The sequence below is a fragment of the Lacerta agilis genome, chromosome 13 (assembly GCF_009819535.1).
Source record: "Lacerta agilis isolate rLacAgi1 chromosome 13, rLacAgi1.pri, whole genome shotgun sequence".
Classification (NCBI taxonomy): Eukaryota; Metazoa; Chordata; class Lepidosauria; order Squamata; family Lacertidae; genus Lacerta; species Lacerta agilis.
In genome coordinates this window covers 23,572,136-23,598,122 of record NC_046324.1, presented here as the reverse complement: position 1 = coordinate 23,598,122, position 25,987 = coordinate 23,572,136, and the positions used below count along the sequence as shown (strand labels likewise).

The 25,987-nt window shown below is 44.9% G+C and overlaps 1 protein-coding gene across 1 annotated transcript; it reads left to right on the top strand.

Moving 5' to 3' along the window:
• Window positions 1–2,586: 2,586 nt before the first annotated feature.
• On the top strand, window positions 2,587–25,987 carry CILP (cartilage intermediate layer protein). The gene is made up of 8 exons (XM_033167177.1): window positions 2,587–2,678; window positions 9,166–9,249; window positions 11,309–11,578; window positions 13,198–13,383; window positions 15,432–15,746; window positions 16,004–16,112; window positions 20,704–20,861; window positions 22,712–25,987. The coding sequence occupies exons 1-8, from the start codon at window positions 2,615–2,617 to the stop codon at window positions 25,057–25,059; spliced, it is 3,534 nt and encodes a 1,177-aa protein (XP_033023068.1). The 5' UTR covers window positions 2,587–2,614; the 3' UTR covers window positions 25,060–25,987.

The window sequence follows — 25,987 nt, the reverse complement described above, 5'->3', positions numbered from 1 at the left end:
GAGACAAAGGTGAAATTGATGCATTCACCCAGCCCTAATCACATGGTGATGCTGGAAAGTTAATGGGAATGTTTATCAATCCGTTTAAGCTTATTTACAAGAGTTAAGAACATCAAGAAGTTTGTAATGTTCCGTTTCCTTTGAGACAGTTCTATGTCTGAGGTATTTTGTGACTTGTGTTGTCAGTGAGGATGCTTTAGCTCAGCTGTCTCTAACCTGGACTCCTCCAAATGATTTTTAAACATTTTGCTGGTTTATAGACTTTTGATTATATTGCACACTGTTCTGGGATTATTTTAATGAAGAGTGAGATAGAGATCTTTTAAACAGATAAATAAACAAACAACGAGCAGCATTTTCCAAAGTGCCCCTAAAACGTATTTCTTTTTTTTATTAATAAGAATTTATTGGATTTTGATAATAAACATACACAAAATACAAATACATACACTACAAAAAACTACACAAAATACACACAAACAAAGCACTTATTTACTCATCCTTATCCTCTTTATAATCCTAAACTTGGGACTTCCTCACACCCTCTCTTTTGCGTTCATTTCTAATCTTCTTTAGTAACTTTGTAACATTGTAAAATCTACTTTCTTACATCTAATCTTAATCTTACAATTATAATCAACATATCTTAAATCTTAAATCTTATTCTTATCAAACAAAACATCAAATTCTACATCTCAACTTCTTTTATCCTCTCTTCACTTAACTTTGTTATACTGTAGCCTAAATTTCTTCTGATTCCAATTTCAAATATAAAACCTAAAAGTATTTCTAATTTTGGAATTGATTTTTTGAAAATCTGACCAAAGGTCGGATTTGAGCAAGGTTTTTATTACAAACCTAATCTTAACGTGTTGCCTGCTGCAAGGATTCCACCAGGACAGTTTGCATTCTGCAAAGAGATTCCCTGCAAATGCACACAACTCCTGACATGACATTAGACACGGTATTAAAACTCCTAATGTCAGTTTTAAAATATCAAAGTTTCTAGACCTTGTGAACATCATGATAGGCTTGAAGACATATGGGCAGTGCTGAGTGAAACTCTCCACAGTGGAGAGTGTATCTGAAGTGGTGTATCTGAAGAAGTGTGCGTGCACACAAAAGCTCATACCAAGAACAAACTTAGTTGGTCTCTAAGGTGCTACTGGAAGGATTTTTTTTGTTTTATTTTGTTTTGTCTCCACAGTGGAGTTTCAGTAGGAATCTTGGTGGCTGGGGGTTAGGAATTCAGTTCCTGCTAGATTCCTTCCTTGCCTAGCTGCTTGGATAATCTCAAATTCTGTTTGGGTGGAAGAGGATTCAGTACTTAGTAAAAGACATTTTATTTTTTTAAAAAATCCCAACACCAACAGGACTAGAAACTTGTAAAATAATTTGTCCATTCTCCCAGTGCAAATCAAAACATATAACATGTGCATGTACACATCTGTGTCTGAGGGCCCTGGGGAAAGGGTTTACACTTCAGAAGATTTCACATCCTCATCATTTCTGGCTACATTCCTATCTGATTTGCGAGCGAAACTGGCTATAACAAGGATCTTTATTTTTCTTAGCATATGTCTCGGAGGATGTTCCAATCTCAGGAGGGAGGATTGTGTTACAGGATGGATATGCCGTGGCCAAGCTCGGTTATTTCAGCATTCTTGAATGATTTCGGTTCTGGGGGCGTTTAATCCTTTTAAAAGGGGGCCTCCAATGAGATTGCAAGAAGCCATCATCTGCAGAACAGATTTAGTGTGGACGCTTAAGTGGATAGGCAGATATGAATACTGTCTCTGCTGCATGCTTCCCTCTTGTTATACTTGAGGAGTTATGCCAGGAGTTTCGGGGCTGGGGGCGGAGAGGGGAAACATCCACTCGATTTTCCAATAAGTTAGAGCAGGGAGAGCCAACTTCCTAAATGTGCAGTCTGCTGCATCCTCCCCGGCCAAGATGCTCAGGGAACAGACCCTCTCTGGTGATGATGTCACTGTCCCAAGAGAACAGTCTAAGAGGGCATGGGTGTTTTTCTTTCAGGCGCTCCATTAGAAGCCCTGCTTATTGAGCATTCATTCAAATTTGCTTACACAAAGCTTACATGGAGGTTAGACTTTGGTCTTTATTGAGCATTCACTATAATTTGTTTAGGGGTGGGGGCGGTTATACAACATGCAGCAATCACCCTCCGTTCATCCTAATTTGTGGGTGGAGTGTTTATATGTCTTCCCGTTAATCCTTCCATTCATCCCACGCTTTCCGGGGCATTTACCCGTCACAGCTGTATCCAACTAAATTCTGATCAGAGTAGAGCCCACTGACATGAATTCACCCAAATTAATCACATCTATTAACTTTGTCAGAACGTAAGAAGGGCATGTTGGATCGGGCCAATGGCCTATCTAGTCCAGCCTCCTGTTTTTGCAGTGGCCAAGAAGATCCCTGCAAAGTCTCAAGGCACCCTTGGTCAGGTTCCTATTGATAGACATGTCCTCCTTCTTCCCCAGTTGTTCCATGCAGGAAGATTAAACGTCCGCTGAAACCAGAGACACCACCTGAATGCATCCAGTCTGATTGGGATTCAGCTCCTTGCGAGGAACCAGTTCTACCCTGGAGGATGGCTGCAACACAGCGATGCCTCCTGACTTCCTTCATCCTTCTTGGAGTGGCAGGAATTTTCGGTAAGGTTCACAGATGAAAATTTGTTTTTTTTGGTTTGGTTTTGTTTTGCTTTAGCTATCCAGGTCTAAGAAAGGTCTTCTTCATGCAGCTTTTGCATGCCCGGGTAGGACCATCAGAAAAAGCTCTGTTGGGTCAGACTAAGGGTCCACACTGAGAATTGCACTGGGCCAAAACTTGCTCTCTAATTTCCTGAAGGAACGGTGCTTCTGGTTTTTTTGCATCTCATTCGCAGGGCATTTGAGAATTCCTTTATAACTTTGGTGGCTGTGAAGTATATAGCTTACTTTAATGTATCCGGGTGACCAGGCTGACCTGCCCATGAGGCTCGTGAGGCAGTCACCTCAGGCAGCAGCCTGGGGACGGCTGGGAGTTGTGGCAGATCCAGCCCCCAAGGAGCATGTTGCTCTCTGTCTCCTTTGCTGCTACCCAGCTTGCTCCTTCCTGTATCTGCCCCACCTCCTTCAGCATGCCTGGGCTTCCCCAGGCCATCTCCAGTTGCCTAAGGCAGCGATGGAAGTGCGGCGGAGGGTGGGGGGGGCGGAGGAAGCTCAGGAGGAAGCAGCGGCAGAGGTGCCATTTTCTGTTTTGCCTCAAGTGGCAAGGTGGCCTGGCCCTGCAGGTGGCCAAAGATGGCATGTGTTTTTCTTCCCAGTAAACATTTCTCTCACATTTCTCTCTTTGCAGCCTCCCTGGCTGCCTCTGCTTCTTGATCTGAAAAAGCCCCAAGGGAAGAGTTGCCTCATGGGGCAAACTGATGCACAGGAAGCCAGGGAGACTTGTTTGCCAAGGGTCAGAAATTGGTGTGCTTGCAGACCTTGCTTTTAAGGAAAGTCCTTCCTTTTACCTTAAAACAAAATTCATCAGGGATTTCTTCAAAAGTGAAAAAGTAAGTGTGTTACTCGAGAACAAAAAAGGCGCCCAGCAGGGAGTAGGAATTCCCAGCCCAGGATGCCATGGGATTTTCAGGAAAAACCTGGGAAGGCTGTGGAGTGCAGACCAATCAAAGGTACACCTCAACATACATTTAAAGCCTCAAGGAATCCTGGGAAGTGTGGTTTGCCCCTCACGGATCTATAATTCCCAGTACCCTTAGCAAATTACAGTTCCTGGGGTTCTTTGAGGGGGGGCTTTAAATGTATTGTGTATGCACAGCCTAAATGTAAGGGGGGGACACTGTTAAATTGTTTTCACATTCAATTTCTTTATACTTCATTTATTTACATACTTACTTACTTGTCACATTTATATGCCACCTAAGGAGCTCAAGCACACATGGTTCTCGGCATCTCCATTTGTATCTCACAGCAACCCTGTGAGGTAGGTTAGGCTGAGAGATCATAGGAGCCATGGTCCCTTCACCCACCTCATATAATATTAGTGGGGGCCGGGGGGGGGCATTTGCCATTCAAATGGTGTGCGTGTTCCTCATCTTTTTTTCCTTTTTTATTAAAGATTTTCTTGGTTTACAGAAGTGTGTGTAATGTCTCTCATTTTTTTTCCATATAACATTTTTACAGATCAGTTTTGGTTGTTGAGACATTGGGGAGAGAAGAGGGAAGGAGGTGGGTGTGGTGGGGGAGGGTGGGGTGGGGAGATGGTGCTTTTATTTTCCTTAATATATGTAGGATTTCGTGTCAGCGTCATTCGTGTTGGTTCTTTGTTGCTTGCTTGTGTTTCTTTGGCGGTGAGAGGTCGCGAATGGCGTATGGTGTGATTGTTCCTTTGTGGTTGGCTGTGGTGATCTTTGGTTTCCTGTGTGAGTGGGGTGGGTGGGTGTTTTGGATCAGGTTAGCCATATTGATTTGTATGCTGTCGGTAGATTTTTGTCGTTGTCTTGTTGGGCTGTGTGTGTGACGAATGGGAACCATACGGGGGTGAAGGTGTCTTCTTCTGTTTGTCCTCGTGCTAGTTTTAGGTTGCTGGTTAATTTTTCTAGTAGGGCTGTTTCCCATACTACTTGGTACCATTGGCGTGTTCCTCATCTTGTGATTGATTATTCAGAGCAGGGCTTACCTGCCTGCCCCCCAAAAAATTCAAGTTGACATCCCTGTGACTTACCCATGAGGATTTAAATCTACCAACCAAAAAACTGATGTGGAGAGAACGGAACTCAAGACTGGGGGGAAAATGAGAATGTGAGAAACCCAAACGGACAGATTTGCTTGTCTTTTGCTTTGTCTTTTGCTTACACACACCCGCCTTCCCCTTGGGAATGGCTGTGGTGGGTGGGTTAGGAAAGCTGCCCCCACCCCCAGATCTGCGGCCTAAGGCAGTTGCCTCACTTTGCCTAACAGTAGGACCGGCCTTGATGGAGTTGTGCCTGGAATAGGACAGGGCGATTGCTTCTCCGTGTGCTGAATTTCTGGCCTCCCCTTCCTGCCCCAACAACCTTGCTTGCCTTCCTCAGCAGAGGATGCATTCAGGGGGGGGGGGGAGGCGGGTTAGCCGTGGTTTCAGCTCTGCAAGAGGTTCTGCTCAACAGCCCGCGCAGACAGCTGCCGCTTGGCACACTCGAGTGGAAACTGAATTTGACAGGGAACAGACACAAAACCTTTTGTTTCCAATCCCCAAACCAGCTGCTCTCTTGCCCCACAGGCTGGGTCGGCTGCCATAAAATGAGCCACTACACCAATGACAGGCACCGCAAACATTTGTTCTTTTGAAAATACATCTCGCACAGAGGCGCTGCCCCCCCCCCCCCGCATAGCAATGAACCAGAGGTCCCATCTACATTGTGCGTTGACAGCACTTTAAATCGCCGTGGCTTTCCCAAAAGAATCCTGGGAGTTGCAGTTTGTTCAGGGTGCTGTTGGCTACAATTCCCCCATTGGTTTTTTTTAGCAATCCCTCTTCCCAGCGAACTCTGGGAATTGTGGCTCTGTGAGGGGAATAGGGGGTGTCTCTTAACAACTCCCGGCACCCTTAACAAACTACAGCTCCCAGAACACTTTGGGACAAGACATGACTGTTATATTGCTTTCAACATACAATGCAGATGGGACTTCAGGTTCATTGCTATGCAAGGGCAGTGTATTCATCTGGTGCCTTCATTATATATCTTTAGGTGACAGGCAAAAAAGCTCCTGTTCAACCAGGCCTTTGTCTGACTAACATCAGCCTTTTAAATGTGTTCATGGGAAGGGAGTATTATTTTGTTGTCTTTGTTTTAACTATTAATTGTGCTTTTACCTTGTACTTTTAATCTTGTGAACCGCCCTAAGATCTTGTGATGAAGACGGTATCTAAATCTAATAAATGATGATAATAACAATTGTGTGAGATGCATTTCACACTATTGTGTAACCCTCTGAGTAATCAAGAAAGCCTATTGTGTAATCAAATCAGGATGAACACTCAGTAAATAGGTCATCTATGATATTATTTTCAAATCACATTTTTACCTCATCTTTCCTCCAAGGAGCTCAAGGTGGTTCTCCTCCTTCTCCATTTTACCCTCCCAAGAACCCTGTGAGGTAGGCTAGGCAAAGAGAAGAGATAGTGGCTGGCCCAAGGTCACTCAGCAAGCTTTGTGGCTGATGGAGGATTTGGCCTCTGGTCTCACAAGTCCCATGACCCTAACCACTACACCACACTGCTCTGAAGCCCTTTCTTCAGTGCTGGCAATGGGATTGCATCCTTCCTTGCAGTTAAAGGCAAGCAGTGCCAGGGGTTTGGCCAACAAGCCATGCTCTACCTCCACAGGAAGGAATTAGAAGGGGAGTTTAGCTTCAGCCAAGTCTGTGCAGCGACAAGCAAGCAGAGCCTGCAGAACCACAAAGGGAGTTTGTATCAGCCAGTCATTTCCTCTCCTAACTTTCTGGATTTTTCATTTTCATTCAAATCGTCATCTGGCTTCCTTTTAGAGTCTGGGAGTTGTTTCCCTTCCTCTCCTTAATGCCTAATGTCTTGTATAGTGCACAAAAAATGGGAAAAGGTCTGCAGCAGACTATACAATCTTGCTCTTGGACCACGTTGCCAAATGCTCACATGCACCCCCTCGTCTCTCTTTTGCACGCACATCTATTGGGTGTGTGTGTGCAGGGATGCAGAGAGCTCACTTGGCAGCTGTTGTTACAGCTGTGAGGCTGCCCAGCACTGTGGCCAACAAGGCTTCTTCTACCAACAGAGATAGCAGCAGAATTGGGGCAGGGGATAGGGCAATCTTTCCACCCTGGCACCTGCAGAGTGTCACCTTTGCAAGCCAGGCAGGGCCTGGAAGGGCCAGAAGAACACCACAAATGTGAAGTCCTGGTGCCGGGGGGGGGGGCAGGTGCTGCCTCTGGGTGGAGGTCATGGGAGGACAACACTTTGGGGTGGTCCTTTGAAGGATCTGGGATGGCATCTCAGAGACTGCTGTGCGGAGGACAGGAAGAGCAGCAGCAGCTGGAATATATTATTGTTATCGATATGACTATATAGAACATTTCGTTTTAATATCTTAGATCGCACAGTGATACCTTGGTTCTCAAATGTAATCCATTCCAGGAGTCCGTTCGACTCTCGAAACCATTCAAAAACCAAGGCGTGGCTTCTGATTGACAGCAGGAGCTTCCTGCAGTCAATCGGAAGTGGCATCGGACGTTCGGCTTCCGAAAAATGTTCTCAAACAGGAACACTTACTTCCAGGTTTGTGGCGTTCGGGAGCCAATTTAACCAGGAGCCAAGCTGTTCGGCTACCAAGGTACCACTGTACTTCCGCTGTTTTGTGTCATTAGCCACTTTTGGTTAGTACAGAATAGAAAAACATTTAAATATTAAATTGAATCTAAATGGCTAGTTGAGTTTAGAGTAGGGGACAGCAACCTAAGGCCCATGGGCCGGAAGTGGCCCACGTAGGTCGTTTGACCGGCCCACGAGCCGCCCCCAAACTGAGTTGCCTGCTTGTGTACTGTGCTGACATAGCGCGGTGCAGGGACTCGCTTCCGCTGCGCCAAAAACTGCATCTGCGCATGTGCAGACGCCAAAAATCACTCACATGCGCACACAATCCGGCCCACGGAGGGATCTCCGTGGGACCGATCCAGCCCAGAAAAGATAAACCTTGCTGACCCCTGGTCAAATATTTCTCTCCATTTCCCCCATATCCTGTTGTTTCCCCTTCTGTTTAGAGAGTAACATGAGCATCAAAAATTGAGATCCGAGACAGTGAGCACTTTCAGGCAGGGATCCCCCCACCCCCAAAAAACCATTTCCATGTTGTCTATAAAGAAGCCTGTGCGCTGATGCCATTATATTAAGGGAGTCATTTTCTGGCTCTTTTTGGCTCTGACTAAGGCTCTGTTTGAGGCAGGGCTGAGTCCCAGAAGCTATTTAGGATGCTTTGGAACATGTGAAGCTATGGACATGTACAAAGGATCCTTAGTAGGGCTGGAAAGAAATTTTATTCAGGTTGCATTTCAAGGGAAACCTGCATGAACTTGCTGAAACAATCCGTGAACCAAAATTTGCACTTCTCCCAGTTTTGCAGTGTAATTCTCCAGCCACATAATGTGTACAAATATGCGCATGCTAGGGCAGGGGTGTGCACATAATGTATATATTATAGTGAGCAGAAAAACCATACTAAAATCATAGCATTGTAGAGTTGGAAGGGACCCCATGGGTCATCTAGTCCAACCCCCTGCAATGCAGGATAATAAAGCTCTCCGATATGGGAATCAAACCTGCAACCTTTAGGGGGCCCGTAGCACGGGTACGGTAACCCCAAAACCCCGAGGGGACCGGAGCTTTTCAGCTCCCGACTGGCAGGAATGGCGCCCAAACCAGAAGTCCCTACAAATATGTACATTAGGAGAGATTGGTATTCAAATGCTGGTGAATTTTCACCAGGACATTAAACAAAAAATTGCAAACTAATGTAGAAATGTAGAGACCTGAACTTAAGGCTGGAAAAAATGAGAAACTTTGAGAAACCAAAATTGAAAGGTTCACCCATTCCTACACTGAGAAACCAGTGTCTCTACACATAGGAATTTAAGCGGACATGCATTTACAAAATTCCAGCATCACAAGGAGCATTGAGGACTCCCAGTATGTATTTTGTAGAAACTAATAGGTAAAGGTAAAGGGACCCCTGACCATTAGGTCCAGTCGCGGACAACTCTGGGGTTGTGCCGCTCATCTCGCTTTATTGGCCAAGGGAGCTGGCGTACAGCTTCCGGGTCATGTGGCCAGCATGACTAAGCCGCTTCTGGCGAACCAGAGCAGCGCACGGAAACGCTGTTTACCTTCCCGCTAGAGCGGTACCTATTTATCTACTTGCACTTTGACTTGCTTTCGAACTGCTAGGTTGGCAGGAGCTGGGACCGAGCAACGGGAGCTCACCCCATAGTGGGGGTTCGAACCACCGGCCTTCTGATTGGCAAGCCCTAGGCTCAGTGGTTTAACCCACAGCATAATAGAATTTATGCTACTGTTATCACTTCAATATGTTATTTTCTCCAGCTGGTTTGATTATGTTTTTCTCCTGACTTTTCTCTCCCTAAGGCGAGCGAGTTCTAAAGCAATCAGTCAGCAGGATCAAGCCAGGACAGAAACTGTACAGCCCTCTGATCAAACGCGGTCCAGACAGTAAGTCATTTCCCATCTCTAGTAGTTTTGTTTTAGGAAAGAGGGAGGATGTCTCGGACTTTGCCATTCCTTTTTATATATATATAAAAAAGAATGATTTAATTTACAACAGATCCAACCAGTTTGTCTCCACGACTTTCTTCAGTAATGGAAAACATACTAAGTAAGTCCTGCCACTGCTGAACCATTTTTGGCGAGCAGCAAAAGAGAATCGGCCTGGCTGCGTTTGCTGGACAGCAAAAGTCAAACATAGAACCGCAGCCCATTTCAAGGCCGGTCCTGCCAATAGGCAGAGAAGGCAGCCTCCTCAGGCAGTATATGTCGGACTGGTGTAAGGAGCAGTGGCAGACTCTGGTCCATTTATTCCTCCTGAGAACAGGAAGGGAGCCTTTCTAGATCATGCCCAAAGCCCACCTAGTTGAGCATTCAGTAGCTACAAAAAGCGTTGGTTAGCTTTTTGAGCATAGGTTAAAGGTTAGCCATGGTAATTGCTCTCATTTCCCAGCACTGAGAAAGTTGGAACTCCCTGCCTATTGACATCTGGCAGGTACCATCACTGTGCTCTTTTTGATGCCTGCTAACACATTTTTAATTAGGCAAGCCTTTCCAGATATGTGTACAGTGGAACCTTGTGTTACGTACTGTCCGCCTTACGAATGCTTCGGATAACGAGCTCCACTAACCTGGAAGTAGATGCCCCTTGTTTCGAACTTTGCCCCAGGATGTGAGCAGAAGTCGCACGCTGGTGGCGCAGCAGCAGCAGCGGGAGGCCCCATTAGTGAAAGCACGCCTCATGTTAAGAATGGTTTCGGCTTAAGAATGGACCTCCGGTACGAATTAAGTTCGTAACCGAAGGTACCACTGTAATGTTGATATGCTTTAATCTGGTTTTTAGCTTATTGTTGATGTTACTTATTTTTAGAGTAGTGTTTCCCAAACTTGGATCTCCAGCTGCTTTTGGACTACACTTCCCATCATTCCTGACCACTGGTCTTGCTAGCAAGGGATAATGGGGATTGTAGTCCAAAAACAGCTGGAGACCCAAGTTTGGGAAACACTGTTTTCAGAGGTTTTAAATTGTTGTTTTTAACTGTGTTTTACGGGTAAATTCATTGTTTTATTCTTTTTGTAAACTGCTGCGAGGTTGTGGTTTTTTGTTTGTTTTTTAAGTAAATCAAATGCTATATAAATAAAAATTGAGGATTGCGGGGCAGAGAGTGAAAGAGAGTGGCTTACCAACAGGGTCTATGGCACAAGTGAGGTTCAAACCAGGGACTTTCTGATCCATAGATCAGTCTCTTAGTCAGTATGCAACACCACTTTCACTGTGTAAAGTGATTCTGACTATGTCTAAGAGCAAGTGGAGGAACCGAGCAAGCTGCCTTACGAAGCTTGATCATTGGTCCATCTAGCTGAGTATTATCTGCACTGACTAGCAGTGGTTCTCCAGGATTTCAGGCAGAGGACATTCCCAGCCCTATCTGGAGAGGTCAGGAATGGAACCTGGGACCTTCTGCATGCAAAGCAGATGCTCTAACACTGAGCCCTTCCCTGTAAACTTTCCAGTTTACATTGGATAAGAAAATAGAAAATGAAAGCTCAGTAGACAGTTAACCAATCAAAGGGGTGAAGATAAGGAGGGGACAAATTAAAATAGAGCTGAATTATATACATACTAGCTAAAAACAGATTTTTGGAGTTAGATGAGATCCTGCAAGGCTGTTTCATAAGGAACCTCATTTAAGAGACTATAGGTCCATCTGGCTCCACATTATCTACACTGACTGGCGGTTACCAGGGCCTCAAGCAGAAGACATTCCCAGGAGACATACCTGGAGATGCAAGGAACTCAACCAAGGATGAGGAGCTTCTGCCTGCAAAGCAGATGTCTCAACACTTAGCTATGGCCCTCCCATCAGTGTCTTTTCCAAATCATATTTTCCATCTTAATACTCATGCTAAGCTAGAGGGTTTGTTAATTATAAACAATAGAACTGATGGAAGACAAGAAGGTCTCCAGGTATGTGAGAGGCACCCTGCATCCTTCTCTGTTATCCAGGCAATGTGAGATGGACAACTTGGTTTAACATTGACCACCCTGGAGGCAATGGGGATTATGAGCGCACAGATGCCATCCGCTTCTACTATCGGGACAGGTTGTGTCCCAGGCCCATCCGCGTCGAAGCCCGAACGACAGACTGGATCCCTGCCGCCAGCACAGGCCAGGTGGTTCACTCCAATGCCCAGGAGGGATTCTGGTGCCTGAACAAGGAGCAGCCTGCAGGGCAAACATGCTTGAATTATGCCGTGCGTTTCCTGTGCCCCAGAGGTAAGTGCTCACCAGATAAGAAGGGCCTGGTGACTGGATCAGGCTAGACATCCATGTAGTCCAACATCCTGTACTCACAGTGACCAACCAGAGGCCCAGAGGCAGGAACTGGCTGTAACATCATTCTCCCCGCTTGTGATTCCCAACAACTAGGGTTTATATAGCTATATATGAAATTTCAGATATAAGATATCTGAAGAAGTGTGCATGCACACGAAAGCTCATACCAAGAACAAACTTAGTTGGTCTCTAAGGTGCTACTGGAAATAATTTCTTGGTTGTTTGTTTTGACTATGGCAGACCAACACGGCTACCCACCTGTAACTGAAGATATTAACCGATATGCATGAAATTTCATATATAGCTATATAAACCCTAGTATAGTACGATAAGACCTTTGGAGCAGGCATATTTTTTTAAAGTTTTTTATGAACCACCCTAGTAGGGCAGTAATTGTTCCTTGATAATTTGTCACCCCCTCCATTATGGAACATGGGGAGGACCGCCCTCTACACCCCCCCTTGCTACGCCCCTGAGGGAAGCAAAGATAGGCTAGTTTTAGACTTTTAGTTTAAGCAATCCAGGATGCTTTAAGGCAGACTGGATTCTCCTAGTACAGGGGTGGCCAACTCCCAAGAGACTGCAGTCTACTCATAGTTAAAAACTGGCAGTGATCTACCCCCTTTTTGGGGTTCAGGTCAAAGTTGATGAGCATTTTCTTTTTTTTAGGAAGCAGGAAGGCCCATGGGGGGGGGTTCGGATCAAAGTTGTTGAATTTTTTTCAGGGAGGAGGTAAAGTGTTGAGCTTTTTTTTTACGGGAACCACAGTTGTTCAGCTTCTTTGTGGGGAGCCAATGATCTACCAGTGATCTACCGCAGACATCCAGTGATCTACCAGTAGATCACGATCTACCTGTTGGACATACCTGTCCTAGTATTTCCCCCTTTTCTCCCCCTTAAAACAACAATTGCACATCAGTCTTGTAAAAAGGTAAAAAACAACATTTATTCACTCGAATACTTGTTAGAGAGTAATAGATACAGCAGCTTTGTTCAGACTTTGTGCAGGCTTAAAATGGTAATTCAGTCAGAAAGACATAGTTTAGCCTAGCTTAAGATGGTGTCTGAACATTGGAGCTCAGATGTGCCCAGGCAGGTAGGAAAATATGTATAGCTCAAGGCACAGAGTTCTCTCTAGCAAACTTACAGGAAAACTCTGTGACCTTCAGCTTCTATCATGTGCCTATCTAGCAAAACATGAATTGCTGGTTTGACTGCACTTTAAATGCCCCCACATTTTAAAGCCATCCAAGTAGGTGGGCATCACTGGGAGATTTCCTAGTGAGGGTCTTTGCACAGCAGGTTTTGCCCAAATAAGGCTAAGGAGAAAGTAGTCTTCCTTGGGAAGGTTTATGGCCAAGATATACTCGAGAAGATGAGGTAGAGAAGGCTGCTTCTATTATTCACTAAAAGCACTCTTTAAAAAGAAAGAAAGAAAGAAAGAAAGAAAGAAAGAAAGAAAGAAAGAAAGAAAATCACTGTAAGAGAAAGGGCCCAATTGTTTTATTTTGGACGCATGAGGCCAGACCTCAGTAACACAGCGACAATCTTGTTTCCAGACTCCTTACCTCAAGATTCCAAAATGTTATGGTCTTCGTGGTCAACGTGGAGCGAATGTTCTGGAAAATGTGAACAGGATGGTGTCCAGACTCGGACCAGGACCTGCCTCGCCGAAAGCCTTCAGGAGCCACACTGCAAAGAAGTGAGCGAGGAAGGGCGACGCTGTCCTGGACCTCCTTGCTCAGGTGCCCCCATAAAATTCTAAGACTGTGTTATGGGTGAACTGTACTTGCATATTCCCCCCCCCCCACCTCAAACTCTTGCCCCCACAATGCCCTGTCTAGCATCTTGCTTGATGAAGAGAACTCAAAAGCTTGTCACAATTTTGTGAGAGTTTGGTTGGTCCCTAACCAACAAGAGGTGTTGTGGTCTGGGGTTGAAACCCATTGCTACAGTATTTCTGCAACTGGTTCCCAGAAGGGTCCCTCCCTCCAGCATACTGGGGTCACCCAATTGGCACGGAAGGGGAGCTTCTTGGCCACTGAGGTGAAGTCTTCCCACCCTTTCTGCTGATTGGAACCAATCAGAGTGAAAGGAGGTGAGTCAGCCGCTGAGGATTGGCTCCAAGGGTCACTCTGGAGAAAGAGAGTGGGAAGATCACTTAGGAGCCATTGTTCTGTACGTTCCAAAGCTAAGTATTTATGAACACTGAAAACACAAGGTGCTTCCATTTCAAGGGAATAGTATGCAAGTTCTGTTATATACAATGGACCTTCAAGGAAACATAAATAAGTCACGCAGAAAGAATATATTGGAGGACTCCAAATCATTTGCCCACGTTATGTCCACAGAAAATAGATCTTGCTGAAATGCTACCAATGGAGATCTGCACTGATTGTTGTAATGCAACAAATATTATTGTTGTAGAATTATAGCCATATTGTATATTCTCGGAATTTTGTATAGTCTTAGAAGGGGGCATGGCTGTGAGGAGGTATGGCTGTGTTTGTCATGGAAGGACCCTGCACGTCTGAATTTGCCACTACACTACTGCTAACAAAGGCATTGCCTAACTTTGGATTTTGGTGGAAAGACTGATGGTGACTGTGGTCCTTTCAGCTCCATCCAGGGATGGGAGGGAAATTAAATTCAGTTCACGTTTAAAGGGGAATCTATCCAATTCTCACTTTCTCAAACAATATGAGAACCGAAATACAGCAACCCAAAATTCACACTTGCCTGAATTTTACAGTGTGGTTCTCCAGTGACTGTTTACAACAACAACAACAACAACAACAACAACAACAACAACAACAACAACAACAACAACGATGTTACTATTGTTATTGTTATTAAATTTATATCCCATCCATCTGGCTGGGTTTCCCCAACCACTCTGGGTGACTTACAACATATATAAAAACACAACAAAACATAAAACATTAAAGAACAAAATATCCTATACGAGCAACAAACAAACCAATAAATCAATAGAAACCAATATAACAATAATATCAAACAGTTTACAGTTATACCCAAATTAAAATAACCACCAACCCCAACTAAACATTTAACCAACACCAATCTGACAAAAACAAAACAGAGGAACCAAAATTAGAACCGTTTAAAAACATTTTAGCCAGTTGCCCCAACCCTAGAGTTGTTCCAGCAATGTCCCTCTGGCCTCCCAGGAGCCTCTTTTAGCTGCTCAAGGTGAGTCTGGGCTCCGCCCCCTAGGCCAGGTGGAAATGGGCAATGCAGCAGGCAGCAGTCTTCCTTCCAGCACTCATGGCATCAAATGCAAATATTAGTGGAAAGTGTGTGTAAAAACGAACACATTAGTAAAACACCTTTTTACAATCCTTGCAAAAATGTGTACATTAGTCAGAGAACTGCATGTAAAAATGTGTTTATTAGGATAATTCTTTTCTTCCTTCTTTTGGGGTTATCTCCAACGTCAGTCATACTTAGTGTAGACTTACTGAAATTAATGGACACACCTAACTTAGATCCATAAATTTAAGGAGGTCTATAACTTCACTGGATACAACCCTTAATTGTGCTGGTTTCAGAGAAGACCATGTACACACCATACATTTAAAGCACATGGGGTCCCCCAAAAATCTTGGGAGCTGTAGTTCACCCCTCACAGAGCTGCAATGCCAAGCAGCCTTAACAAGCTACAGTTCCCAGCATTCTTTGGGGAGTACTGTGTTCTGTATGCAAGCTGTGTATGTGGTCAAATAAAAAATGATGTGTTGTGTCATAACCGGCTGTTTTCTCCATCCCTCAGTTTGCAACATGACCTGCTCCATGGGCCACGTGAATGCCGAATGTGACACCTGCATGTGCGAGGAACACCTGCTTCGTGGCAAAGTCTCCTTGCAAGGTGGTGGCCCTGCAGTTGGTGCTGCCGTCTCCTTGCAAACCAAGCCGACAAAACTATTGACAGTGACTGATAGCAATGGGGAGTTTCAGGTTCCTGGCGTGTGCCTTGATGGCAAAACCGCCTTGCAGATCAAAAAGCCAAATTACAAAACAGCTTTGGTCATCGTCCCCGAGAGTTCCGGACATTCCGCATCAGTCCACATCCACTTGGAAAGAGCAGGTAAACAAAGTCTGTTAACAAGCAACTTCAGTGCAAACTGTTCAAAGGGATGGGAGCTCTTGTTACCTGCCACACACCTGAGCTCACATATGACATCGAGGGTGGAGCAGGTGGCTGCAGTTTGGGGGGGGGGGGAAATGGCCTTGTGGGTTTAATTAGGCTGGCAGGCCGGAGGTTCTCCAGGTCTGGATCAAACACAGGAAATGGTAAATCCAGCTATGCCAGCCAACTCAGTGAGGAATATTTTCTGCCCCCAGAAAAACCGTACATGGTGACACATCCTGAGATCAAAGCCAGGAGAGAGGGACAAAGCGTTTCTTTCTGTTGTCAGGCTGTTGGAGACCCGGTACCTGACCGATACTTTTGGTAAGGCCTTTAAAGTTCACACAGGCAAAGTGTGTTCCGTAATGGGTTATAAAAACTGCATAAAGCTATAATTAAGTCATTATACTAATGCCACAGTTTTTATTTTATTAAGCTCCCACTGACATTAGTTTTGTTCTAAAGCAGCAAATGTAAGCCACATGAAGCGGCACCTTTTACATTACATGGAATTGAATGTTGTGAAGCCCCAACAGGGTTTTGGGGCTGTTAAAGGAACACAAAGCAGCCTGCAAAAGGAGGGGTGTTTTCTGTCCCAAAATCAACATTAGCTGCTACCCGCCCTAGTGCTTCTGACGTGTGTAGTTATAATAGTAATTGCACATGTGGAAACTTGCAGATGGGAAAGCTTTTGGAGGAGCGGGGGATTGTAAGCCCAGAACATATGGAGCCTCCTAATAGCACTGGGATAAACAAATCTTTAAATAGGGGGGTGTTCAACCAAGATTTAATCAGAGTAGACCACTAAAGTTAAGGTACCTAACTCAGTTCTGTTCATTTCAATGGGTTTAGTCTGAGTTTAGTTCATTTCAATGGGTTTAGCCCCTTCATGGATCACTGCCTTGTCGTGGCGAAGGGGCTTGAATTACTCAGGCAAGCTATGGACAGGTCATAGCGGAGAGTTTGGACCAAACGTGATCCACCTGGAGAAGGAACTGGCAAGCCGCTCCAGTATCCCTGCCAAGAAAACTCCATGGACAAAGACAACAGGCATATAAAAGATATGACGCTGGAAGATGAGCCCCTCAGGTCGGAAGGCGTCCAACTTGCTACTGGGGAAGAGCGGAGGACAAGTACAAGTAGATCCAGAGCTGATGAAGCGGCTGGGCCAAAGCCGAAAGGACGCTCAGTTGCGGATATGCCTGGAAGCGAAAGGAAAGTCCAATGCTGTAAAGAAAAGTATTGCATAGGAACCTGGAATGTAAGAACCATGAACCTTGGTAAGCTGGATGTGGTAAAAAATGAGATGGCAAGAATAAACATTGACATCCTAGGCATCAGTGAACTAAAATGGACAGGAATGGGCGAATTCAGTTCGGATGACTATCATATCTACTACTGTGGGCAGGAATCCCGTAAAAGAAATGGAGTGGCCCTCATAGTCAACAAAAGAGTGGCGAAAGCTGTACTGGGATGCAACTTCAAAAATGATAGAATGATCTCGATACGAATCCAAGGCAGTCCTTTTAACATCACAGTAATCCAAGTTTATGCACCAACTACCAGTGCTGAAGAAACCGAAATTGATCAATTCTATGAAGACTTACAACACCTTATAGAAATGACACCAAAGAAGGATGTTCTTCTCATTATAGGGGATTGGAATGCTAAAGTAGGAAGTCAAGAGATAAAAGGAACAACTGGCAAGTTTGGCCTTGGAGATCAAAATGAAGCAGGGCAAAGGCTAATAGAGTTCTGTCAAGAGAACAAGCTGGTCATCACAAACACTCTTTTCCAACAACACAAGAGACGACTCTACACATGGACATCACCAGATGGGCAACATCGAAATCAGATTGATTATATTCTCTGCAGCCAAAGATGGAGAAGCTCTATACACTCAGCAAAAACAAGACCTGGAGCTGACTGTGGCTCAGATCATCAGCTTCTTATAGCAAAATTCCAGCTTAAACTGAAGAAAGTAGGAAAAACCACTGGGCCAGTAAGATTCAATCTAAATCAAATTCCTTATGAATACACAGTTGAAGTGAAGAACAGGTTCAAGGATTTAGATTTGGTGGATAGAGTACCTGAAGAACTGTGGATGGAGGCTCGTAACATTATACAGGAGACAGCAACGAAAACTATCCCAATGAAAAAGAAATGCAAGAAAGCAAAGTGGCTGACCAATGAGGCCTTACAAATAGCGGGGGAGAGAAGACAAGCAAAATGCGAAGGAGATCGTGAAAGATACAGGAAATTGAATGCAGATTTCCAAAGAATAGCAAGGAGAGACAAGAGGGCCTTTCTAAACGAGCAATGCAAAGAAATAGAGGAAAATAACAGAATGGGAAAAACCAGAGATTTATTCAAGAAAATTGGAGATATGAAAGGAACATTTCGTACAAAGATTACCACAATTAAGGACAAAAGTGGAAAGGACCTAACAGAAGCAGAAGACATCAAGAAGAGGTGGCAAGAATACACAGAGGAATTATACCAGAAAGATATGGAGGTCTCATACACCCCAGGAAATGTGGTTGCTGACCTTGAGCCAGACATCCTGGAGAGTGAAGTCAAATGGGCCTTAGAAAGCCTTGCTAACAACAAGGCCAGTGGAAGTGATGATATTCCAGCTGAACTATTTAAAATTTTAAAAGAGGATGCTGTTAAGGTGCTGCACTCAATATGCCAGCAAGTTTGGAAAACTCAGCAGTGGCCAGAGGATTGGAGAAGATCAGTCTACATCCCAATCCCAAAGAAGGGCAGTGCCAAAGAATGCTCCAACTACCGCACAATTGCACTCATTTCACACGCTAGCAAGGTTATGCTTAAAATTCTACAAGGCAGGCTTAAGCAGTATGTGGACCGAGAACTCCCAGAAGTGCAAGCTGGATTTCGAAGAGGCAGAGGAACCAGAGACCAAATTGCAAACATGCGCTGGATTATGGAGAAAGCCAGAGAGTTCCAGAAAAACATCTACTTCTGCTTCATTGATTATGCAAAAGCATTTGACTGTGTCGACCACAGCAAACTATGGCAAGTTCTTAAAGAAATGGGAGTGCCGGATCACCTCATTTGCCTCCTGAGAAATCTCTATGTGGGACAAGAAGCTACAGTTAGAACTGGATATGGAACAACTGATTGGTTCAAAATTGGGAAAGGAGTACGACAAGGCTGTATATTGTCTCCCTGCTTATTTAACTTATATGCAGAATACATCATGCGAAAGGCTGGACTGGATGAATCCCCAACTGGAATTAAGATTGCCGGAAAAAATATCAACAACCTCAGATATGCTGATGATACTACCTTGATGGCAGAAAGTGAGGAAGAATTGAAGAACCTTTTAATGAGGGTGAAAGAAGAGAGCGCAAAATATGGTCTGAAGCTCAACATCAAAAAAACTAAGATCATGGCCACTGGTCCCATCACCTCCTGGCAAATAGAAGGGGAAGAAATGGAGGCAGTGAGAGATTTCACTTTCTTGGGTTCCATGATCACTGCAGATGGTGACAGCAGTCACGAAATCAGAAGACGCCTGCTTCTTGGGAGAAAAGCAATGACAAACCTAGACAGCATCTTAAAAAGCAAAGACATCACCTTGCCGACAAAAGTCCGTATAGTTAAAGCTATGGTTTTCCCAGTAGTAATGTACGGAAGTGAGAGCTGGACCATAAAGAAGGCTGATCGCCGTAGAATTGATGCTTTTGAATTATGGTGCTGGAGGAGACTCTTGAGAGTCCCGTGGACTGCAAGAAGATCAAACCTATCCATTCTCAAAGAAATCAGCCCTGAGTACTCACTAGAAGGACAGATCCTGAAGTTGAGGCTCCAGTACTTTGGCCACCTCATGAGAAGAGAAGAATCCCTAGAAAAGACCCTGATGTTGGGAAAGATGGAGGGCACAAGGAGAAGGGGACGACAGAGGATGAGATGGTTGGACAGTGTTCTTGAAGCTACTAACATGAGTTTGGCCAAACTGCGAGAGGCAGTGAAGGATAGGCGTGCCTGGCGTACTCTGGTCCATGGGGTCACGAAGAGTCGGACAAGACTGAACGACTGAACAACAACAAGTCTGAGTAAAGCCTAGTTGAATACCAACCACAATATTTATTGACAATGACAATTTTTAATCCTGCTCTTCAGCAAAAAAGAAAAAAAAAGAAAAGACTAGCAGAGCGGCTTGCAATTCAGTTAAAAGGCTTAAAAATAACACAACACAGTGCAAAAGGAAAATGGATTGGGAGGGAGGAAGAGATAGGCAAACTCATCTGATGAGCTGGGATGACCAGCTGGGATGAAAAAGTTCAGGGAGAGGAGGCAACAGAAGTTGCTGTGCTGATGGATCAGTCCTGCTTCCCTTCTCTTCCCACATCATCTGCTGCCTGATGGAATGACTGCTGACAGGTGACAACTGATGGAGGGAGGAGTCTGGGTGATAACCCATCACCTGTTTGTTTGTCCCAAACACTTGGTTCTTAGAGGTATACAGCTAATTTCTTCACATTATTTATCTAGTATATATTTTGGAACATTGTTTTGTTTGTTCGCTATTCATTGTTCGCTTAAAGACACCCTAACCAAATGTTGCACAATGGTTCCTCAGATCAGGAAGCAGCTTTTTATGTTTGGATGCAATTGGACGCCATTTTGAATCACAATGGCAGACTGAACCATTCAAAACTGCACTGATCTTTTTGGTTTCTTAGAATTCCTGAGCAATGCCAAGTACGAGGCTGCTATTGATTTGATAATCTTTTATCACAGATCTTCCATTAGCTTTTCATTTCGGGGAAAGGGGATAAATCATCAAGACAGCAGACCTGGAAAATCCACAAAAGCGAAGACAGGTAGAAAAAATATATCTCTTTGATACTAAGCCTTGAGTCTTCCCTTTCTGAAAATACTACAGGTTCCACAACGAAACCTTGCTAGACCCTTCGCTCTATAAGTACAAAAGCAACCTGGTGATAAAGAACTTGAAAATGGACCAAGCTGGAGAGTATTCTTGCAAGACCAGCAATGGTGCAGGATCTGTGAAGTCCCGAGCGGCCACACTTTCCCTAACAGGTGAGAAACCATTTTTGGAGGGGCAGGGTGGCAGAAGTGGTTCCCTATTCCCTATTCCTTACTTATAGTGTATGGAAGCAAGTGGGGCAGTTCCAGTGCACCCCCACGCCACAGGGTGGAAGTGGGACTGGACCGCTTGGAGGCCCCCCCCCCCGCTCCAATTAAGCAGTACAGTTGTACCTTGGTTCTCAAATTTAATCCGTTCCAGGAGTCCATTCGACTCTTGAAACAGTTCGAAAACCAAGGCGCAGCTTCCGATTGGCTGCAGGAGCTTCGGCTGTTTGACTACCATGGTACCGCTGTATATAAATTTTATGAGATAAATTAATTCAAGCAACGGAAATTACCTTCATGAGGCAAGCAAGGGTGGGTAGATTTCTATAGTTTGTGTTGATTTCACATATGTTCATTCAGAAGTCTGTTCAATTCCCCCTTTCACACGTTTTTGCTGTGTTTTTTTTTTTTTTAAATCTATACAACACTATTTTATCTTAGTGCGTGCATTTCTAAATGCATATCCTAAACAAGATTTTTTAAAAAAATGTCTTTTGGCATCCATTAATTTTTTTAGCAGGCAACTGTTTTGCAAGATACAAAGAAGTGCCATCTCACAATGCACCAGCTTTTTTTTTTTTTTTTAAAGAAAAGTGTTATCTGAAATGCAGCTGTATTTTATACCCGGCATCCATAGGGTAAAAACTGTTGCTTAGCTGAACTTGGAATGTATAGTTGGAGTTCTATGGTACCACAGCAGCTGAGCCCCGTGGCAAACAGACCTGAAGCAGGTGCCACTTTTTTAATCTGGCTGCAAAGCTGCACTCATGATAGTGCCAGCTGTTCTCTCCATCTATAATGTCCAAGGAACCAGTCTAGACAACATATGGTGATTTAACCATATACATGATGTCAATCACACAGTTTGAGTGCAGGATTCCTCCTCTTCTTACAAATTGCCAGCATTGGGGACCCAACTTGGATTGGGACCCTGGTTTGGGAGGTATGAGGGGGTCTTAATCTTTTGAACCAGGCTGGGGGTCCCCCATGGCTGCTAATTACATGGCAGAATGTTAGAAGTCCCCCCCCCATCACCACCACCTCTCGTGCCATTTGGCTTCTTGCAAGGATTGGTGAAGCTGTTGATTTCAGTTTCTCATTTTCTCAACCTTAAGCTCAATTCTCCAACATCTCCACATTAGTTTGCTTGAAAACAACAACAACCTCATGAAAATCCATCATTTTTATGCGGCTTTTTCCTAATGCACACACTTTTGTATGCAATTTGCCTAATATATGTGTTACGGTGTGCTGTTTTCACAAATGAGTTTTCCCTAGCTGGTGCATTATTATTTTTTTGTACACATTATGTGGCTAGAGAACTGCACATTTCAGAAAAGCGTGAATTTTGAAGGAGTGCTGTGTTTGGGTTTGCTTATCGTTTGGAAAGCGTGAATTACGCAGATTTGCCTTTAAATGCAAACTGAATTGAATTTCACCAGCTTAGCACTGTTGATAAGAATGCGGTGCTGATAACGTCAAGGTTTCAGGTTTGATCCCCATATGGATTGCAGCTGCGTATTCCTGCATTGCAGGGGGTTGGACTAAATGACCCTCGGGGTCCCTTCCAATGTTACAATTTGATGACTCTCCCCCATTGCTAGCTACTTTCCAAAGAAAAGGTCTTCACTCAATGGAAACCCATGTCGTTAGTATCCTGTGTTATTTGGCCCTTAGTTACATGGGTTCAGAACTCTCACTTTTTGGCTTGAACAACATTCCTGCATAAGCAAAGTCCCGGAACTCTCACAGAAATGGCTGCACAAGAAACTAACACATGAAATCTGTTTCAACAGCAAAGAATGAAGCTCCTTGCAACCCAAGGCCCGAGAGCTATCTCATCCGGCTGCCACACGACTGCTTCCAAAACTCAACAGGCTCCTTCTACTATGACGTTGGCAGATGCCCATCCAGTGCCTGCTCTGGGATGTTGGACAACGGCCTCCGCTGCAAAGACATTGCCACTTACTGCTGTGGGGTCTCCAGAATGGAGACACGGGAATTAACCTGTTCTGGGTACACACTTCCCATCAAAGTGAATGTGAGGTGCAGCTGTCAGAAATGCGTTGAAGCCAAGGTGACGGTGCGAGGAAGAGCCGTGGCTTCCGACACACAAGAGCCCATGAGGTTTGGCCATATATACATGGGGAATAACAGGGTGAGCATGACTGGCTATAAGGGAACCTTCTCCATTCAAGTGCCACCCAACACAGAGAGGCTGGTCCTCACGTTCGTCGATCGCCTTCAGAAGTTTGTGAACACAACCAAGGTGCTGCCTTTCAACAAAAACGGTGGAACCGTCTTCCACGAGATCAAGATGTTAAGGAAGAATCCGCCCATCACGCTGGAGTCGACAGAGACGAGCATGATACCTCTGGGAGTTATGGAGGGGGACAATCCAATAGCTGAACTGGAAATTCCCCCCAATACGTTCTATAGACAGAACGGAGAACTCTATGCTGGGAAGGTGAAAGCCAGTGTGACATTCCTGGACCCAAGGAACATCTCCAGCGCAGTCATAGCACAAAGTGACTTGAACTTTGTAGATGGCGAAGGTGACATTCTCCCTCTGCGGACGTATGGCATGTTTTCCATGGATTTCACGGATGAAACCTCCGCCGAAACCCTCAACGCAGGGAAAGTGAAAGTCCACCTAGACTCTGCTCAGGTGAGGATGCCAGAACATCTGAAGGGAATGAAGCTCTGGTCTCTGAACCCCCAAACAGGCTTATGGGAAGAAGAAGGAGACTTCCAGCTTGACCAGAGAAGGCGCAACAAGCGAGAAGAACGGACATTTCTGGTAGGCAACATGGAGATAAGGGAAAGGAGGCTTTTCAACCTTGACGTCCCAGAGAGCAGGCGGTGCTATATCAAGGTGCGCACTTACAGAAGTGAAAGGTACATGCCCAGTGAACAAGTTACGGGGGTGGTGGTTTCCGTTATCAACATGGAGCCCACACCAGGCTACTCAACCAATCCTAGAGCATGGGGCCGCTTTGACAGTGCTGTCACTGGCTCCAATGGCGTTTGCGTGCCCGCTTTCTGCGATGACCAAAACCCAGATGCCTACAGCGCTTACATCATGGCGAACCTCGGGGGGGAGGAGCTTGAAGCTGTCCCCTCATCTCCAAGGCTTAGTCCTACTGCTGTTGGAGTCCCGCAGCCGTATCTCAATAAGCTGAAGTACAGGCGGACGGACCACGTGGATCATAACGTGAAGAAGACTGCTTTCAGCATCAGTGTGGCAAAGCCCACTCCGAACGCCGCCGAAGAGAGCAACGGCCCCATATACCCCTACGAGAAACTTCGGGAATGCGAAGTGGCTCCACATAGCGCCGCTCACTTCAGGTTTTACAGGGTAGAGGGAGACAGGTATGACTACAACACAGTTCCTTTCAATGAGGACGACCCCATGAACTGGACAGAAGACTACTTGGCCTGGTGGCCTAAGCCGATGGAATTTAGGGCTTGCTACGTCAAGGTGAGGATCAATGGGCCCCTGGAGGTGAATGTGAGGTCTCGCAACATGGGGGGCACGCACCCACGGACAGTTGGCCTGCTGTACGGCATCAGAGATGTACGTAGCACCCGTGACCAAGTGCGACCCAACATTTCAGCAGCATGCCTGGAATTCAAGTGCAGCGGCATGTTGTATGACCAGGAACGTGTTGATCGGACACTGGTGAAAATCATCCCACAAGGGAACTGCTTCCGGGAGAGTGTCAGCAGCACACTTCACGAGTATCTGGTGAACCACCTTCCTGTTGCAGTCAACAACGACTCCAGTCAGTACACCATGTTGGCGCCTCTTGACCCTCTTGGTCACAACTATGGGATCTACACAGTTACAGACCAGGATCCCAGGACAGCCAAGGAGATAGCTCTGGGAAGGTGCTTCGACGGAACATCTGACGGTTCCTCGAGAATTATGAAGACCAACGTGGGCATAGCGCTCACTTTCAACTGTCAAGAGAGAGACGCGCAACAGCAAAGCTTGTTCCAATCCCTGCGCAATGTGCCGAACAGGTACCCGGTGAGCCCTCTTAGAGGGAGAGTAGGGGTGAGAAGGTCAAGCGAAAGCCGTGTTGGTCAGATTAGGGGGAAAGGCACCCCCTTTGTCAGAGTTCCTCAAAGAACCCAGTAAGATCTTATAATCCAATGTGATCCAGCAGCTCCATGGGGCCCAGAGGGTCTTTGCCAGTGCACACACACATCAGTTCTGGGGACACCATCACATGGACGATAGTACAGTCTTTTTTTAAAAAACACTGATTTATGTGGGGAAGCCTCTACCCATATGAAGTTCCTTGAGTCCTTCAACACCTTTTACTAACATTCAGATCTCATCCTAGGAATGCAGTGTAATACTTAACAAGATAAATAGCAAGCACTTGATTAGAACATCTGATAAAAACCACATTGGCTGCCCCTATCAGTGAAGTACTGTCTGAAGAGACCTCCAGGTATAGGGCGGTATGTAAATTCAATAAATAAATAATAATAAAAAGAAGAGTGTATGCAGGACAGACCAGGATGCACCAACAAGAAGGCCCTTCTCTCACTTATGTGCTCTGATCCCCACACCTCTTCCTTCCATCTGGATTAAGTTTTGCATACCTGTTAAAAAGGAAACGAATATTTGCAGGTAAGCTAGCCTCAGCCCATATGCTTCAGCCCAAATTCTGCATCACTGGCAAATCCTTTCTTTGAAATTTTAGAACTTACTGTATTTAATCAATACCAGTACTGAAGATTCCCTCTTAGAGGAAGGTTGCATTTTAAGAGTCACTGACCAAATGCAGCTGAAGAATTAACACCTAACCTACGTAATTATGATCTTATTTTTCAGAAGAATGTTTAAAACTGTAAAATAAAAATGTTCTCTGCAGGGGTGGAAGAAGCTATATCGAAGATTTTTTAAAAAATGTACATAAATTCTTTTTCTGATAAGTGGCTTTGGCAGCCCCATTAACAAATGATAAATAAAAAGGAAGCTATTCCTTCATATTGAATCTACAGTAACTGTAAGACTCTGTAAATGTGAACAATGATATTTATTTCTGTATTTGCTC

What these genes read in the sequence shown, in the direction of transcription:
- CILP (XM_033167177.1), top strand. Translation starts at nt 2,615, where the DNA reads ATGGCTGCAACACAGCGATGCCTCCTGACTTCCTTCATCCTTCTTGGA. An exon ending in GCGTTTCCTGTGCCCCAGAG is followed by an intron (nt 11,579 to 13,197) that starts GTAAGTGCTCAC and finishes TCTTGTTTCCAG; the next exon opens with ACTCCTTACCTCAAGATTCC. An exon ending in GGCCACACTTTCCCTAACAG is followed by an intron (nt 20,862 to 22,711) that starts GTGAGAAACCAT and finishes CTGTTTCAACAG; the next exon opens with CAAAGAATGAAGCTCCTTGC.